At 45.5% G+C, this 20,059-nt stretch overlaps 1 protein-coding gene across 4 annotated transcripts in view; it reads right to left on the reverse strand.

The window, feature by feature from the left end:
• Positions 1–20,059, reverse strand: part of LOC144600028 (follistatin-related protein 5-like) — a 393,214-nt gene that overhangs the window by 299,543 nt on the left and 73,612 nt on the right. For all 4 annotated transcript variants that reach the window (XM_078411369.1, XM_078411368.1, XM_078411370.1 and 1 more), the window contains exon 3: positions 14,847–14,871. In XM_078411369.1, the coding sequence (XP_078267495.1) occupies positions 14,847–14,871 (25 nt within the window). The remainder of the gene's footprint in view (positions 1–14,846; positions 14,872–20,059) is intronic.

Below are 20,059 nucleotides of genomic sequence, written 5' to 3' on the forward strand. Positions count from 1 at the left end.
AAATCCCCGGTGAAACTTAGGCAGCTCATAGTTCATAGTTCAGTTGGAGTTCGTAGTGTTCAATAGACTGATGGTTCAATAGACAATAGGTGCAGGAGGAGGCCATTCGGCCCTTCGAGCCAGCACCACCATTCAATGTGATCATGGCTGATCATTCTCAATCAGTACCCCGTTCCTGCCTTCTCCCCATACCCCCTGACTCCGCTATCCTTAAGAGCTCTATCCAGCTCTCTCTTGAATGCATTCAGAGAATTGGCCTCCACTGCCTTCTGAGGCAGAGAATTCCACACAACAGGGAAACAGGCCCTTCGGCCCTCCGAGTCCGCGCCGACCAGCGATCCCCGCACACTAACACTATTCTCCACACACCGGGGGCAGTTTTACAATTTTTACTGAAGCCAATTAACCTACAAACCCCCGTACGTCTTTGGAGCATGGGAGGAAACCGGAGCGCCCGGGGGAAAACCCACGCAGGTCACAGTGGGGCCAGTGGTCAGGATGGAACCCGGGTCTGTGGCGCTGTAAGGCAACAACTCCACCGCTCGGCCGGACCTAATATTTCACTGGTAAGGTGGAGGAATTGGGATCAGGCCTTTCACAGTTTATGGAGACGAGAGAGAGGGTGAAGAACTGGTTAGGCAAGAAGAACGACGATTAATGATACGAAATCTGGCACGACTCACCGAATCAAAAGTGACAGCAAGTTCAAAGAAAGCAAGGGATTGTAATGCATCATTACCACCGTTGCAGAGACTCTAATTGATGGGAGCAGCTCAGGACCATTTTGCTGGGAGCAATAGACAATAGACAATAGACAATAGACAATAGGTGCAGGAGTAGGCCATTCGGCCCTTCGAGCCAGCACCGCCATTCAATGTGATCATGGCTGATCATTCTCAATCAGTACCCCGTTCCTGCTTTCTCCCCATACCCCCTGACTCCACTATCCTTAAGAGCTCTATCCAGCTCTCTCTTGAATGTATTCAGAGAATTGGCCTCCACTGCCTTCTGAGGCAGAGAATTCCACAGATTCATCGCGCGCTGTATACAAGGTCAACGAATTCAGAGGGGAGAGGCAAAGATCACTGAGGTGGAATGTTAGAAATCTTTCAGAATAAGGGAGTCATGCGTCATGTTTAATTGAAACGGAACGATGAAATTCTTACTTGAGGCAGCAGCACAACAGGATTGCAAACACAGTACTCATTAGATAATATGATAAACTAGCAAAAAAAAGATCAATACATTTTTTAAAAAACACACAGTGCAAAAACAAAAACAAAAATCCCTGGTGCAACTCAGGCAGTTCATAGTTCATAGTTCAGCTGGAGTTCGTAGTGTTCAATAGCCTGATGGTTCATAAGGTCATAAGGAGCAGAATTAGGCCATTTGGCCCATCAAGTCTACTCTGCCGTTCAATCGTGCCTGATCGATCTTCTCCTCTCAACCCCATTCTCCTGCCTTCTCCCCATAACCCCTGACACCCGTATTGACCAAGAATCTATCTATCTCGGCCTTAAAAATATCAATTGATTTGCCCTCCACAGCCTTCTGTGGCAAAGAATTCCACAGTTTCGCCACCTTCTGACTAAATAAATTCCTCCTCGTCTCCTTCCTAAAGGAACGTCCTTTAATTCTGAGGCTCGGACGTCCAGTCCTATTCTCTCCCACAAGTGGAAATATCCTCTCCACATCCACTCTATCCAAGCCTTTCGCTATTCTGTACGCTTCAATGAAGTCCCCCCTCATTCTTCTAAACTCCAGCGAGTACAGGCCCAGTGCCGACAAATGCTGGGTTGTTATGGTTCTAACAATTCTAGCATTCTAACCATTCTAACAATGCTTGTTAGAAATAGGTTGTTCCTGAACCCGGAGGTCACAGTTTTCAGAAACCTCTACCAGGTGCTGTCTGTACAGAGTTTGTATCTTCTCCCTGTGATGGCGTGGGTTTCCTCCCACATTCGTAGGACGTACAGGTTTGTAGGGTAATTGGCTTCTGTAAATTACAAATTCTCCCTGCTGTGTAGGATAGTGCTAGCGTACAGGGCAATCGCAGATCAGTGCAGACTCGGTGGGCCGAAGGGCCTGTTTCCACACGCTGCATCTCTATAGATAGATTATTGGTCAATACGGGTGCAGGTAGATGAGACTAGGTCAGAGAGAGTGGTCGGCGTGGACTGGTAGGGCCGAACGGGCCTGTTTCCGTGCTGTAGTTGTTATATGGTTATATGGTTATATATGGTTATATGGTTAAGGATAGCGGAGTCAGGGGGTATGGGGAGAAGGCAGGAACGGGGTACTGATTGAGAATGATCAGCCATGATCACATTGAATGGCTCGAAGGGCCGAATGGCCTCCTCCTGCACCTATTGTCTATTGTCTAAAGAATAGATGAAGTGAGGAGATGTGAATTCACCCATCATCTTAACTACACACAAGTGAAGTGCTGCTTGAAATAAATAAACGATCCTAAACAAAAAAGAAAATGTCTGAAGAAGGGTCTCGACCCGAGACGTCACCCACTCCTTCTCTCTAGAGACGCTGCCTGTCCCGCTGAGTTACTCCAGCATTTTGTGTCTATCTTCGATTTAAACCAGCATCTGCAGTTTTTCCTCGACAAGAAAATGTCAGAGATACTCAACAGGTAAGGCAGCGTCTATGAAGAGAGAACAACAAATTTTAGTCAGGGGGTCGACAGGCTGGATACTGACAGCATGCCACTGTTAGCTCAGGGTCATGGCATTTCACGTTTGAATGAAACATAATGCTTAGCAGTCTGTGTAATTTCTAGCAGGTCATAGCTGATGGGTGAAGGAAAATAATTCAATATTTGGGAGAGCAACTTTCACGAAGCATTTGAACAGGTTTAGCGGGAAATTGGCCAAACGCAGGAAGGTGGGACTAGTGTTGATGGGGGGCACGTTGGTCGGCGTGCATAAGTTGGGCCGAAGGGCCTGTTTCCATGCTGTATCACGCCATGAAAGCAATATTATAATTATATAATTGCACTGGTTTCAACAAGATAATGCCATCTGTACAAAATAAGCTGACAAATTTAAGGTTCAATGTACAGAAAGTGTTGGACTTCTCAATGTAAGTAAAAAGATCCCGGGTGTGATTTTTAACATAGATAGAAACTCTACTTTAATTCAATGGAGCCTCTTTAAAAGCAATCCATCAGGCCTAGAGGGCAATACTATCAAACGGTTGATAGCAAACCTGCTGCTTACTTCACATCTCTACTGATTTTTATTCCCTGTCTCCTTAACGGATGTAAAAATCAAGTGCTAAAAAAGTATGAAACGTGAGTTTTTCATCATCCGTTTTATGGCTGTGTGCTAAGTCGAGGTCTACTTCCTAAAGTGAAAAAAGGTCACCTCAGAACAACAAGCTATTAGAAAGTCACATGGAAATACAGGGAATGGAGTGGTATGGATCATGTGCACGTAGAGGATTAGATTAACATGGCACCATGTCTGGCATGGACTTGAGGGTCGAAGGGCCCGTTCCTGTTCTGTAATTTTCTATGCTCTATTTGTTACAAGTGAGAACCGACTGTGCGCAAATCAGCTCCCAGATTTTGCAATATATTGCAGTTTTACATGATACATCACGGTATATTTTTACATTCGAGTATAATATGTTGCTCTGTGCACTAGAGCTAACACAAACTGTAGATTATATACACTTTGTAGGCTATTAGGACATTTTCCAATATTAGTTTCACACCAATATTACGATTTGATGTGCCATCACATCCCATTACTTGCATTATTCTTGCTATTGAGGGCGTGCAGCATAGGTTTACTAGGTTAATTCCCGGAATGGCGGGACTGTCATATGTTGAAAGACTGGAGCGGCTAGGCTTGTATACACTGGAATTTAGAAGGATGAGAGGGGATCTTATCGAAACATAAGATTATTAAGGGGTTGGACACGTTAGAGGCAGGAAACATGTTCCCAATGTTGGGGGAGTCCAGAACCAGGGGCCACAGTTTAAGAATAAGGGGTAGACCATTTAGAACAGAGATGAGGAAAAACATTTTCAGTCAGAGAGTTGTGAATCTGTGGAATTCTCTGCCTCAGAAGGCAGTGGAGGCCAATTATCTGAATACATTCAAGAGAGAGCTGGATAGAGCTCTTAAGGATAGCGGAGTCAGGGGGTATGGGGAGAAAGCAGGAACGGGGTACTGATTGAGAATGATCAGCCATGATCACATTGAATGGTGGTGCTGGCTCGAAGGGCCGAATGGCCTCCTCCTGCACCTATTGTCTATTGTCTATTATGCCTTCCTTTTCAAGACAGTGCCTTTACGGTGGATAACAGTAAAAGGTAAAAGTTAAAAGCAGAAAAGCTATAAAATGAAGAGCAATAAATGTCTGGCACTAAAATGGTTGCAATGATTCAAGTACTGTATTATTTGACATTCATAAACCACTGGGTGTCCAGGACATTTGGCTGAAGCACATTCTGGACTTCAGTGAACAATCCCCAATAACATGCTGTGAATTAGTGCTTGAAATCGGTCGTTCTATTCTGGGCACAGCCTCAGAATAAAAGGACCTACCTTTAGAATGGAGATGAGGAGGAATTTATTTAGCCAGAGGGTGGCGAATCTAAATTCATCTCTTCTGTCTTCCCCATTCTGATTATCTGCAACGCCTTTCAACACTGCAATTAAGTTTTCAATCTGTGGCGCCTTTGATACACAGTCTCAGAGCAAAAGGACGTGCCTTTAGAATGGAGATGAGGAGGAATTTCTTTAGCCAGAGGGTGGTGAAATTGTGACGTTCGTTGCTTCAGACGGCTGTGGAGGCCAAGACATTGGGTATTTTTAAAGCGGAGATTGATAAGTTATTGATTGGGAAGGGCGTCTAGGGTTACGGGGAGAAGGCAGGAGAATGGGGCTGAGAGGGAGGGATGGATCAGCCGGCGATTGAATGGCGGAGTAGCCTCCTGCTCGTCTGTCATATGAAACAGGACAATATCAGAGTTTAAATGAAACTGCAAAGAAGGCCCAAGATCTAATGCACAAGCGAGGAAATGAAACTGGAGATTAAATGACAAAAGATCAAGAAAGAAAACATAAAGTAGGCTCATCCCGATAGAGTAACTGGGAGAAATAAAAGATGATGAGACATCATCAATCACTCTTCTGTTTCTGTACCTTTTCACAGCCTCTAGTTTCCCTCTCCCTTGTCTCTTAATCTGAAGAAGGGTCTTGACCTGAAAGGTCACCTATTCCTTTACTCCAGAGATGCTGCCTGACCCGCTGAGTTACTCCAGCATTATGTGTCTGTCTTCAGTGTAAACCAGCATCTGAAGTTCCTTCCTACACATCGTTCACTCTCACACTTGCAGCCATCAGAGTCACATCGGACAAAGGGAACACGTGATCCCGGCTCATTTGCCTCTGGCTTCATCCCTTGGTTGTGCCAGATTCATGTAGCCCTTAAATTCCCTGATTTTTCAAAAGCTCGTCTATCCCTCTGCAAATACCTTCAGTGTCGCTCCCCTTTCATTCCCCAGTGCTGCATAGTTGCTGGGGGAAGCTCCTGGCATGACAAGGTGAGGCGGTGGTAGAGTTGCTGCCTTACAGCGCCAGAGACCCACATTCGATCTTGACTATGGGTGCCGTCTATACAAAGTTTGCGCATTCTCCCTCTGAATACATGGGTTTTCTCCGGGTGCTCCGGTTTCCTCCCAAATCCCAAAGTCGTACAGGTTTGTAGGTTAATTGGCTTTGGTAAAATTTGAAATTGTCCTTAGTGTGCAACAAAGTGCTAAGTGGAGTGACTTTAGCTACCCTCCAGTCCGCAGCAACTGATCCAAAGTGTATATGATAGGTCAGGACCACTCTCTGGTTGTTGGTACGATGGTTCATTGCCAGATAACAGCTGGGAAGAAATTTGGCATTATTGGCATATTTGGCATGATGCTCGGCATAGACATTGTGGGCCGAAGGGCCTTTTCCTGTGCTGTACTTTTCTGTGCTCGATGTTCTATCTCCAAACTCATTGACAATAATGTTTCCACTAATGTTTCCAGCTTTAGTAGCTTTAATAGTTTCCCAAAAACAAATAGTTTTCAGTTTACACGTGAATCAATATCTTCTCCAATATCTAATCAGAGAATAAGTACAGATCGTGAACGGAAAAACCCCAAAGATGAGGAAAGTTGCTGGAAGTCAGAGATTACAGGTTGTTTCAGGAAAACAAAGGGATGAGTTGTATTATTTGTTTATGTGGATATGCATCGTTTGCACAATTTATTCCTCTTACACCAAAGTTATTAAACTGAGGTTTAGAGGACAGAGAGTGATTCAGACCAAGCAATTATAAGGCTGTTTGGAAAGGCTGTTCCTCGGTGTTTCCTATTGGTAAATCATTTCTCCTCTGATCGCCCATTCCTTCTCTCCAGAGATGCTGCCTGACCCGCTGAGTTACTCCAGCATTTTGTGTCTATCTTCAGTGTAAACCAGCATCTGCAGTTCCTTGCTACACATCTATGTCTGTTCCACTGTGACATCCCCTCAAGGTATGTCGACTTGGAAGAAGTTCTCCTCCACTCTCAGATGGGAGCTTGTAACACCCTCTCTCAGCTGCGCCCCCTCTGTGCTGAACCTTTGCATACCTTAAGTTTCTCTCTCCCCTGACTCTCAGTCTGAAGAAGGTTCTCGACCCATAACGTCACCTATTCCTTTGCTCCAGAGATGCTGCCTGTCCCGCTGAGTTACTCCACCATTTTGTGTCTACCTCCTCTGTTGACAATCGTTTAATGCAACAGTCAGGTTTAGCTACTTGTGGGGAATCACGGGCGGGGAAAAGTCTTTTCAGTATTCTTGATGGGCTGCACAGTGGCACAGTGGTTAGAATCATATTATTATATTATATTATATTGTTTACGGTGTACTATGTTTGCATATTCTGTTGTGCTGCTGCACGTAAGAATTTAATTGTTCCGTCTGGGACATCTATATACTAAAACTCTCGTTTGTTATCTTGTTTGTGACTGGACTTCAGCCAAACCGGTACACGATAGCGCAACAATTTTAGGCCCACCTCACTCACCATTGTCACTTTAGTGATAATGCAAGTAGTTTTTATTGAAATCGGTGTTATATTTTTAAAGTTATTCGCATTTTAAAGTTTAAAAGGAGGGGAGGGGGTCAGGGGAGGAGGGAGGAGGGAGGGGGGAAGGGGGGAGTGGGGGAGAAGGGAGAGGGGAGGGGAAGGGTTGAGGAGGGGGGAGGACAGGGTGCTGCACCAATGCAGGAGAGGTTTGGGCCACTTTGTCTAGTGTGACCATTAAACACTCTTGACCTTTGAACTGGTAATAGAGCTGCTGGCTCACAACGCCAGAGACGTGGGCTCGATCCTGATCTCGTGTGCTATCTGAATGGAGTTTGCACGTTCTCCCCGTGACCACGTGAGATTTCCCTGGGCGCTCCGATTTGCTCCCACATCCTAAACCATATGGGTTTGTTGGTTAATTGGCCTCTGTGATTGCCCCTAGTGTTGAGGGAGTGAATGCCAAAGTGGGATAGCATAGAACTAGTGTGAATGGGTGATCGATGGTCGGCGTGGGCTCGGTGGGCTGAAGGGCCTGTTTCCATCCCGTATCTCTCAACTAAGACTGCAGATTGGTGCAGTGAATCTTTACATGTAGGCCATACTGTTTAACACAATGTTTTACTTCCAAAGGCTTATCCAGAGCTCGCCTTTCCCACTTATTTTCTCCGGCTGATTCACCAAATGCATAATTTTCTGCTGACAGAGACAGAATCTAATTTGCAGAACTGATAGCTCAAAGGGATGAAAAGAACAAGTTTGCAAGTAAGGGGGTGTTTACAGAGTTTCAGGCAGAATGTACCAGTTTTATAACTCAAATCTGAAGTAAAGGACAAAGACAGAATAAATTATTGTCGCGTTATTGCCGGAGGAGGTAGTTGAGGCGTTTGCCGGCACTGGGCCTGTACTCGCTGGAGTTTAGAGGAATGATGGGGGACCTCATTGAAACATACAGAATAGTGAAAGGCTTGGATAGAGTGGATGTGGAGAGGATGCTTCCACTAGTGGGAGAGTCTAGGACTAGAGGTCATAGCCTCAGAATAAAAGGACGTACCTTTAGAAAGATGAGGAGGAATTTCTTCAGTCAGAGGGTGGTGAATCTGTGGGATTCATTGCCGCAGATGGCTGTGGAGGCCAAGTCAGTGGGTATTTTTAAGGCGGCGTTTGACAGATCTTGATTAGTAAGGGAGTCAGGGGTTAGGGGGAGAAGGCAGAGTAGACTTGATGGGCTGAATGTCCTAATTCTGCGCTTAGAACTTATGAATATGATTCTGGGGGTAGTTCCATGATCGTGCCGCAATCACAGGTCACAGCTGTGATGCTAACAACAGGATTAAGAAGGGGTAATGAACCAACAATTCGTCTGCTCCCAACTACTCTCTGACAACATGGATGGCAGTGGGCACATATCCAATTCATGGTGGGCATGGAACAATTATCGGCTGTTATCTTTAGTTCTGGTTTAGAGATACAGCGCGGAAACAGGCCCTTCGGCCCACCGGGTCCGTGCCGACCAGCGATCCCCGCATATTAACACTACCCCTACACCCACTAGGGACAATTTTTACATTTAGCAAGCCAATTAACCTACCAACCTGTACTTCTTTGGAGTGTGGGAGGAAACCGAAGAATTCGGAGAAAACCCACGCAGGTCACAGGGAGAACGTACAAACTCCGTACAGACGGCGCCCGTAGTTGGGATTGAACCCGGGTCTCCGGCGCTGCATTCGCTGTAAGGCAGCAACTCTACCGCTGCGCCACCGTGCCGCTATATGTCTATGTTTCTACTTTAAGTAAGTGTGGCACAGTGGCATCACAGTAGAGCTACTGCCCAACACCGTCAGAGACCTGGGTTTGATCCTGACTACGGGTGCTGTCTGTCTTTAAATATCCTGTCTGCATTACTACTAGGCACAATGGTATTTGGAGGAAGGCGATGAATTCAGTCTGAAGAAGTGTCTCGACCTGAAACGTCAGCCATTCCTTCTCTCCAGAGATGCTGCCTGACCTGCTGAGTTAAGGGCCCGTTCCACTTTAGGCGATTTTAAGGCGACTGCCGGTGACTAGGCTGTTGCTGACAGTTCGCCAGGTGTCGCGGGCATGATCGTGAGGAGTCTTCCAAGAATCGTAGTGGATCTCAGCGCGTCGCTGAGATATCATCCGGAGTGAAATTCCTCGGCCACAGCTGGCTTGTCGCCAGGTATCGTTGCTTATTGCGGGCGCTGTCGCATGCTGTCCCCAGGTTTGCTAGGTTCTCTTAAGATGCATTTAGAATCACATTATATTAAAATAAGTAAAGTCATTTCAAAATACCATAAAATGCTTGTGTGTAACCAATTTATTTACCGTCAGGACATTTGACAGGTAGATTGGAGGCGACAGTTTGACGGTCAGGTAAGCGTGGGAATTTCGCGATGTTTATGGCCATCAGCCATTACATTTAAAGTGGGCTCCCAACCCAGATTATGCAACTCAGAAACCAGATATACATCTCCCTTACATTTTCAAAGAATGCCCACACACGATTCACAAAAATCCTCTTAACCACTTTTAAATTTATTTTGTTTAATACAGCTATTAGTAAACTGGAAGTAAATCCAGTTTATGCCTTGTTACAGTGAAGCTTAGTTTTTAAGTAACCCATACAAGATGTTATAGTTCAAAACTCTCAAGTACTTACCGACCTGTCAGTGATTTCAGCGAAAATTAGGACGCCGGAGAAGCATTGACAGCGTGGGAATTTTGCGATGTTTCCGAAGACGCTGTAATCTCGACCTGACTCGGCATTGTCGTGGTCATTGTCGTGGGTAAAAGATATGTTTGGCGATCTGCTACGACTTTGACAGTCGCCAGCAGTCGCCTTAAAATTGCCTAAAGTGGGACAGGACCTTTATAGAGTCATAGAGTGATACAGTGTGGAAACAGGCCCATTGGCCCAACTTGCCCACAACGGCCAACACGTCCCAGCAACACTAGCCCCACCTGCCTGCGCTTGGTCCATATCCCTCCAAACTTGTCCTATCCATGTACCTGTCTAAATGTTTCTTGAACGTTGTGATAGTCCCAGCCTCAACTATCTCCTCCGGCACCTTGTTCCATACACCCACCACCCTGTGTGTGAAAAAGTTACCCCTCAGATTCCTATTATATCTTTTCCCCTTCACCTTGAACCGATGTCCTCTGGTCCTCGATTCACCTAAACTCTGGACAAGAGATTCTGTGCATCTACCCTATTTATTCCGCACATGATTTTATACATGAGTTACTCCAGCATGTTGTGTCTATCTTTGGTTTAAACCAGCATCTGCGGTTCCTTCCTACACAATGAATGCAGCCAGGTTTGGAGTGATCGGCCCCCAATGCAGTATCAAACCAGACTTGGAATACAATTCATAATGGAGATATTTCTCACAATGACATCCACATTCATTATACCCTGTTGTTTGCACATCTAGCATGCAAACATATTTGGAAAATGAGAGCCCAGGCAAGTATAAAGGAAGTCTGATTAGATTAGTTATATTAAATATAATCTATTACAACTGAGTTCCCTCGCCAACATAGTGATTTCATTTGTAAAAGAAGCACAAATGACAGTAAATGCTTTATAATCCTTATTACAGTTATTATGGATTCTAATGCTGTATTTCTGCTGGTAATAGCGGCCATCTGATTCAAATACGCTACTTCCAGGGTGGCTACAGAAGATATTGTCAGACATGAGACATGATATTGTCAGACCGAGCAGGAACGGGGTACTGATTGAGAATGATCAGCCATGATCACATTGAATGGCGGTGCTGGCTCAAAGGGCCGAATGGCCTCCTCCTGCACCTATTGTCTATTGTTTATTGTCACACGGTCACGGGGAGAGCATGCAAACTCCGTACAGACAGCACCCACAGTCAGGATCCAGCCCGGGTGTCTGGCGCAATTCTACCGCTGCGCCACCATGCAACGCCCATGCAGGTTATGGGGAAGTGATGTTGAAATTTGAGACAAATTATAACACTTTCTCCCCAATGCTCTTCAATTAATGATATATTGCCAAGGGTATAATTCTGTTTGCTGTTTTAGCACTGAAATTAATTACCTTCTATTCCTCTTCTGCTATGTTGCATTTGGTACTTAGTTGCTAGGTGATTGGAAAGCTCTGCAAATTATGGATATCTGACCTCTCTGAACCACTTTTATGGTTTCACTTCAGGAGTAATTGTAATAAAATGGTCTCAAACTGATGTAGGGAAACATATAATAATAATAATAATAATAATAATGCATTACATTTATATAGCGCTTTTCATACACTCAAAGACGCTTTACAGGGATTTAAAGAACATAGGGAAGTGAATAAATAGATAAATAAGTAAACGAACAGAGAAAGGAGACAGAAGGTGAGGTGACCTTCAGTGGTTGAAGGCAGTACTGAACAGGTGAGACTTCAGTGATGTTTTGAATGTGGTGAGTGAGGAGGAGTCTCTGACGGTTTGGGGTAGTGAGTTCCATAGGGTGGGAGCAGCGATGGACTAGGAATGTCTTAGACGCTTTGCCCATAATGTTTGTGATCTCCAAAAAGAGATCTCGGTTGCATTGCCTGTGGTGGAAATGGAAGCAAGTGGTGGATATGCCCCGTACAATTGCCTGCCATGGTTTCGTTTTGTTCAGGTTAGTTTACTATTGTCACATGTGCTGTAGATACCATGATCAGCTTTTTTTGTTGCGTGCTATCCAGTCAGCGAAAAGACTAGACAATAGGCAATAGACAATAGGTGCAGGAGGAGGCCATTCGGCCCTTCGAGCCAGCACCGCCATTCAATGTGATCATGGCTGATCATTCTGAACCAGTACCCCGTTCCTGCCTTCTCCCCATACCCCCTGACTCCGCTATCCTTAAGAGCTCTATCTAGCTCTCTCTTGAATGCATTCAGAGAATTGGCCTCCACTGCCTTCTGAGGCAGAGAATTCCACAGATTCACAACCCTCTGACTGAAAAAGTTTTTCCTCATCTCAGTTCTAAATGGCCTTTCCCCTTATTCTTAAACTGTGGCCCCTTGTTCTGGACTCCCCCAACATTGGGAACATGTTTCCTGCCTCTATCGTGTCCAACCCCTTAATAATCTTTTACGTTTCGATAAGATCTCCTCTCATCCTTCTAAATTCCAGTGTATACAAGCCTAGCCGCTCCAGTCTCCAATCATGTATACAGTACATGATTACAGTCAAATCGTCCATAGTGTGCAGATACAGGATACGTTTCAATATGTTTAGTGCAAGTTAAAGTCTAGTGAAGATCGATTAAAGATACTTCACAGGTCTCCATTTCGGGTAGATGGGAGGTCAGGACCGCTCTCTAGTTGGTGAGGGGATGGCTCAGTTGCCCGATAACAACTGGGAAGAAATTGTCCCTGAAACTGGACGTATGAGTTTTCAAACTTTTATAACTCTTGCCTGATGGGAAAGGGGTGAAAAGGGAGTGTCCGGGGTGACTGTCATATGTTGAAAGACTGGAGCGACTAGGCTTGTATACACTGGAATTTAGACGGATGAGAGGAGATCTTATCGAAACGTAAGATTATTATGGACACATTAGAGGCAGGAAACATGTTCCCAATGTTGGGGGAGTCCAGAACAAGGGGCCACAGTTTAAGAATAAGGGGTAGGCCATTTAGAACTGAGATGAGGAAAAACCTTTTTCAGTCAGTTGTGAATCTGTGGAATTCTCTGCCTCACAAGGCAGTGGAGGCCAATTCTCTGAATGCATTCAAGAGAGAGCTAGATAGAGCTCTTAAGGATAGTGGAGTCAGGGGGTACGGGGAGAAGGCAGGAACGGGGTACTGATTGAGAATGATCAGCCATGATCACATTGAATGGTGGTGCTGGTTCGAAGGGCCGATTGGCCTCCTCCTGCACCTATTGTCTATTGTCTATTGAGACTGGTCCTTGATTATGCTGCTGGCTTTGCCGAGGCAGCGTGAAGTATAGATGGAGCCAATGAAGAATGGAGTCAATGGAAGGGAGGTTGGTTTGCTTGATGGTCTGGACTGCGTCCACAACTTTCTGCAATTTCTTGCGGTCTTGGATGGAGCTGCCCCAGACAAAGGTTAATTTGCCTGATAACAGCTGGGAATTGGAAAGCAAATCAGTCCTTGGTTAAAAATTGAATTCTTGAACGTGGGCGTCAAGGGTTATGGGGAGAAGGCAGGAAAATGGTCTGGACTGCAATTGTTTTGAATAAATCTGGTGCTTGTGTGAGGTTCAGTTTATTTTCATGCAACTGATGAGTAGAACAAAAATTGTGGATGCATAAGGGCCAGAGCAGACTTTATCTGCTAAGGAGACTCAGGTCCTTTGGAGTGCAGGGGGCATTCCTAAGGACCTTCTACAACACGGTGGTTGCTTCGGCCATTTTCTATGGAGTGGTCTGCTGGAGCAGCAGCATCTCAGCGGTGGAAGGGAAGAGACTCGACAAGCTGGTCAGGAAGGCCGGCTCTGTCCTGGGTTGCCCCCTCGACTCAGTGCAGGTGGTGGGAGAGAGGAGGATGATGGCAAAGCTAACATCGCTGCTGGACAACGACTCCCAGGACACTGCCACTGCACTGAGTAGCTCCTTCAGTGACAGACTCCTTCACCCCAAGTGCGTGAAGGAGGGATATAGGAGACCCTTCCTTCCCGCTGCTGTGAGACTGCGCAACCAGCACTGCTCCCAGCAGACAAGTCAACAATAACAGTTAAGAACACACAGAAAACTGATGACAATTTATGTATCTTTTATTTATAATGAATGATCTCTTGCTCTCTGGCTATCCACTCTGCTGCTGTAACACTGTAAATTTCCCCGGTGTGGGACGAATAAAGGAATATATTAAAACACCATGGGTACCTTATACTGAATACACAACCAGCCAAACAACACTGATCATTGAATAAGTTTAAACATTGAACCAGTTCCTTGTTTCTGCAATAACATTGATAACTTGGCTCGAATTCACAATACAATGCAATGTTTTCCCTCCCCATCCAATCTCATTTGGTTCTCCACCGTGGACTTTAAACTGTCCTGAGCTATTGCCCTCTGACCCCTGCCCTGGCCAACTCCTTCCCCCTTCCCCCCGGCTCTTGTATCCTCTCACGCACACCGAGCTCTTCTCTCGCCGTTGATTTTTTTGTTCGAGGGATACAGCGTGGAAACAGGCCCTTCGGCCCACTGAGTCCGTGCCGACCAGCGATCCCCATACACTAACACTATCCTACATACTAGGGGCCAATTTACAATTTTACCAATGAACCTACAAACCTGTACGTCTTTGAAGTGTGGGAGGAAACCGGAGCTCCTGGAGGAAACCCATGCAGGTCACGGGGAGAACATACGGGCAACTGAACCTTTGTCTGGGGATTGCTCCATCCAAGACCGCAAGAAATTGCAAAGAGTTGTGGACGCAGTCCAGACCATTTTCCTGCCTTCTCCCCATAACCCTTGACGCCCACGTTCAAGAATTCAATTTTGTTCCCATCAAGATTACGTTCTAATCAAGAATTTGTCAATCTCTGCCTTAAAAATATCCACTGACCTGGCCTCCACAGCCCTCTGTGGCAATGAGTTCCACAGATTAACTACCCTCTGACTAAACAAGTTCCTCCTCACCTCCTTTCTAAAAGAGCGCCCTTTAATTCTGACGTTCCAGAAATGTTTCTGGTGACCTCCCTCCTGCTGTGGCTCCCTGGTTGAAATCCACATACTACGCATTTAAGTGGGAATGAAAACCATATTCACTCACCTCTTCTCTTCAATAAATGCTCGCCCTGCAGCAAGAGAAAAAGAGAAGACGTTTAAGTAATCGAAGCAACAATTATGTATGTGCACAGCGCAACATAACACAACAATATCGTCAAAACCCAAAGCCTTATTATTGGTCCAAAAGCTCTTTGGTCAGACTGATGCTGGATATCTGAATAAAGAATATAGAAAATGCACGAATACTCAGCAGGCCAGGCAGCATCTAGAGGAGATCATCAACCTGAAATGTTCACCTAAACCTAAATCCCTGTCTTGCTCCCCATGCTTGCTGCCTCACCTTTAGACGTTAGACAGACAGCGGCCAGCGATTGCCCCGTACACTTGCATTATCCTACACACTACGGATAATTTTCATTTTTTATTTCACAGAAGCTAATTAACCTGTAAACCTGCACATCTTTGCGGTCTGGGATGAAATCAGAGCACCTGGAGGTGACCCACAGGCGGAACGAACAAACAAACTCTACACAGACAGCACCCATGGTCAGGATCAAACACGGGTCTCTGGCGCTGTAAGGCAGCAACTCTACCTCTGGACCACTGTGCTATCTGGTCTTGTACATCCCTGCCAAATAATGGTAATTGTAATCATAGTCATACCGTGTGGAAAAAGGCCCTTCGGCACAACTTGCCCACACCGGCCAACGTGTCCCAGCCACGCCAGTCCCACCTGCCCGCGTTTGGTCCATAACCCTCCAAACCTGCCCTATCCTAAACAACAACAAAAAACAGTTTCTTACTATCTACCCCATCTATGCCTCTCAGAATTTTGTACACCCCACCAGATCCCTCTGCTTCAAGGAAAACAGACCCATCCCATCAAATCTCTCCTAATAACTGGCACATTCCATTCCTGGCTACATTCTGGTGAAGACAAGACACAAAACTTTGGAGTAACTCAGCGGGACAGGCAGCATCTCCGGAGAGAAGGAATGGGTGACGTTTCGGGTCGAGACCCTTCCTCAGCCCCACATTCTGTTGAATCTCCGCTCACCCCCTCCTGTGTGATCATAACACTCTATTAGTGCGGTGACCGGAACTGCATATAGCTGTGGCCTAACATTCAATCTATAAAATTGCACCAAAATCCCCATGCTCTTATATTCCACGCCCCGATTAATGAAGGCAAGCATCTCGAATGCCTTCATTGTCAACCTTTATACCTACGCCACCATCTTCAGAATCTTTGGACATGTATCCCAAAGTTCCTCTGTTCCTCCAATCTTGCAATTCATAGTATATGCCCTACCCTTAACTGAATAAATTCAATCGAATTGAATTGAATACATTTTATTAGCCAAGTACATACACATACAAGGAATTAGCCTTGGTGCTCCGCTCGCAAGTAACAACACGACATACAGTAAACAATTGAGAATAATACATAAAAAAACATGAAAACATTAAGAATAAAACATTATAGTTTAAACTTATGAAGAATGAAATAAAATACCAGAGCAAAAGGAGGCTACAGACTTTTGGTTGTTGAGTAGAGCTACTGCTCATGGGGAAAAAAGCTGTTTTTATGTCTGGCTGTGGCTGCTTTGACAGTCTGGAGTCGCCTTCCAGAGGGAAGTGCTTCAAAGAGTTTGTGGCCAGGGTGAGAGGGGTCAGAGATGATCTTGCCCGCTCGCTTCCTGGCCCTTGCAGTGTACAGTTCGTCAATGGTGGTTGGTGGGTGAACTGACAATTCACCCATTAACCACCCTTCTCCGAAGCATCAACTCACATGTATCAGGATTCAATTCCATCTGCCAACACACATCCAATTTACCAGCCCATCGATATTACTTTGTCGCCTAAACCTGCCTCAATATTTACTTCACCAATTTCTGTTGCTTTGCTGACACTTTTAGCATCTTTCGTTTGATCATATTTTGTTATTGATAGTCAGCTTTGTCATTAGTTTGGTTTAGTTTAGAGATACAGTGCAGAAATAGGTCCTTCGGACCACCGAGTCCGTGCCAACCAGCGATCCCCGCACACTAACACTATCCTGCACATACTATAGGGACAATTTACAATTTTTCACCAAAGCCAATTAACCTACAAACCTGGATGTCTTTGGAGTGTGGAAGGAAACCAGAGCAAAACCTGAGAAAACCCGCGCAGTCACAGGGAGAACATGCAATCTCCGTACAGACAGCAGCCGTAGTCAGGATCGAACCGGGGCCTCTGGCACTGTGAGGCAGCAACTCTACCGCTGCGCCACCGTGCCGCCCTGTCATTGTTATTTGTCATTGTATCACTAATAACACCTAAGAAGTAAAGGAAAGTGAATGAAACTTGCACTGCAGTGTTGCACTGATCATTACAACATTACAGACATGGTGAATGCAAAGTCTTTTACCCAGGGTCGGGGAATCAAGAACCGGAGGACATAGGCTTGAGATGAGAAGAACAACGTTTAATAAGAACCTGAGGGGCAACATTTTCACTCAGAGGATGGTCGTGTATATGTTGAAGGAGTCGCCAGACGACGTAGTTGAGGCAGGTACTAATAAAAACATTCAAAAAGACAATGGAACAGGTACATGGATAGGATAGCCTTAGAGAGAAATGGGTCAAAATCAGGCAAATGGAACTAACTTAAATGGAGCATTTTGCTCAGCATGAACAAGTAGGGCTGAAGGGCCTGTTTCTGTACTGAATGGCTCTATAACTCTAAAGGAAAGTGAATGAAACTTATAGAGCTTCATTACAACGTCAGGAGATGCCAAAGGCTTTCTGCAGCTGGTGAAATACTTTCAAAAGGTTTTCAATTTTCAGTCGGTATAATGTGAGTAACTGTGGCAGCCAAAATGCTCACAGCAAAGCCTGCAAACCCACATTTGTCATTAAGTAATGGCATGCATCTGCCACCAGTAAATCATCAGCTATGCACTCACACTCAATGCAAGCAGCGGAGACCGGAGAGGCCAAGTCAGAGCAGTGGTGAGGGCTGTCTTGATGCACAGTAGAAGCCAGCCAGACAGCTCCGACATCCAACCAAGAGATGAGCCATCTTTGTTGGCTGAAGATGGACGGAAAATACCGGAGTAACTCAGCAGGTCAGGCAGCATCTCTGGAGAAAAGGAATAGCTGACGTTTTTGTCTGGTCATAGACCCTTCTTAGGTCATAAGGTCATAAGTGATAGGAGTAGGATTAGGCCATTCGGCCCACCGAGTCCACTCCGCCATTCAATCATGGCTGATCTATCTTCCCCTCTCAACCCCATTCTACTGCCTTCTCCCTGACCTGCTGAGTTATTCCGGTATTTTCTGTCCAAAGACGTACAGGTATGTAGGTTAATTGACTGGGTAAAAAATAAATTGTCCCTAGTGTGCGTAGGGTAGTGTTAATGTGCGGGGATCGCTGGGCGGCGCGGACTCGGTGGGCCGAAGGGCCTGTTTCCGCGCTGAATCTGTAAATCTAAAATCGAAATCTAGAAAAATAACCTCTAACACCTCTACGAGTCAAGAATCTATCTATCTCTGCCTTAACAATATCCACTGACTTGGCCTCCACAGCCTTCTGTGGCAAAGAATTCCACAGATTCACCACCCTCTGACTAAATAAATTTCTCCTCATCTCATTCCTAAAAGAACGTTCTTTAATTCTGAGGCTATGACCTCTAGTCCAAGACTCTCCCACTAGTGGAAACATCCACTCTATCCAAGCCACGTTTCTGCACCCGAACCTTAAACCTATTCCTTTTCTCCAGAGATACTGACTGACCCATTCAGTTACTCCAGTCTGAAGAAGGGTCTCGACACAAAACGTCAGTCTGAAGAAGGGTCTCGACCCGAAACGTCACCCATTCCTTCTCTCCAGAGATGCTGCCTGACCTGCTGAGTTACTCCAGCATTTTGTGAAACCTTCGATTTGTACCAGCATCTGCAGTTATTTTCCTACGCATTCAGTTACTCCGGCATTTTGTGTCTATCTTTGGTGTAAACCAGCATCTAGTTCCTTCTTACACATCTCTGTTGGCTGTTAGGGTGGGTTAAGTGAGGTTTATTATTGTCACATGTACCCAGGTAGAGTAAAAAGGCTTTGTTTTGAATGTTATTCAGTCAGATCAGATACTGCTCTACATAAATACAATCAAGTCAAACTCAAATACAATGGATAGAGCAAAGGGAAAGATATAGAGTGCCACATGTCGTTTTATAAGGTCAAAAGGACATCGGTAATAGGAATAGAATTAGGCCATTCGGCCCATCGTCTACTCCGCCATTCAATCATGGCTGATCTATCTCTCCCTCCTAACCCTGCCTTCTCCACATAACCTCTGACACCCGTACTAATCAAGATTCTATCTCTGCCTTAAAAAATATCCACCGACGGCCTCCACAGCCTTCTGTGGCAAAGAATTCCACAGATTCACCACCCTCTGACTAAAGAAATTTCTCCTCATCTTCCTTAAAAAAACGTTCTTTAATTCTGAGGCTGTGACCTCTAGTCCTGGACTCTCCCACTAGTGGAAACATCCTCTCCACATCCACTCTATCCAAGCCTTTCACTACTCTGTATGTTTCAATGAGGTCCCCCCTCATTCTTCTAAACTCCAGCGAGTGCATGCCCGATGCAGACAAATGTTCATCATAGGTTAACCTACTCATTCCCGGGTTGTATGGTCATTTCCAGCATTGTAGTGCATCAGTTGCATGGACAAAGTCCAATGTCCACAATGGCAGCCCAGTGCCATTGGACAAACATGGATTGTTTTCACCGGAACACTGGCAGAGAGAGCTAATACAAGTGTATAAAATGATGAGAGGCATAAATAAAGGTGACAGTCAGAACCTTTTTCCCAGGATGAAAATATCAAATACTAGAGGTCCGCCTTAACCAACCTGATCTCCCGGTGGCCGAGCACTTCAACTCCCCCTCCCATTCCCAGTCTGGCTTTTCTGTCATGGGCCTCCTCCAGTGCCATTGTGAGGCCCACCGGAAATTGGAGGAACAGCACCTCATATTTCGCCTGAGCAGCTTGCAGCCCAGTGATATGAACATCGACTTCTCCAACTTTAGATAGTTCCTCTGTCCCCCTCTTCCCCTCCTCCTTCCCAGATCTCCCTTTATCTTCCTGTCTCCACCTATATCCTTCCTTTGTCCCGCCCCCCTGACATCAGTCTGAAGAAGGGTCTCGACCCGAAACGTCACCCATTCCTTCTCTCCTGAGATGCTGCCTGACCTGCTGAGTTACT

Source organism: Rhinoraja longicauda, chromosome 14 (genome assembly GCF_053455715.1).
Source record: "Rhinoraja longicauda isolate Sanriku21f chromosome 14, sRhiLon1.1, whole genome shotgun sequence".
NCBI lineage: Eukaryota > Metazoa > Chordata > Chondrichthyes > Rajiformes > Arhynchobatidae > Rhinoraja > Rhinoraja longicauda.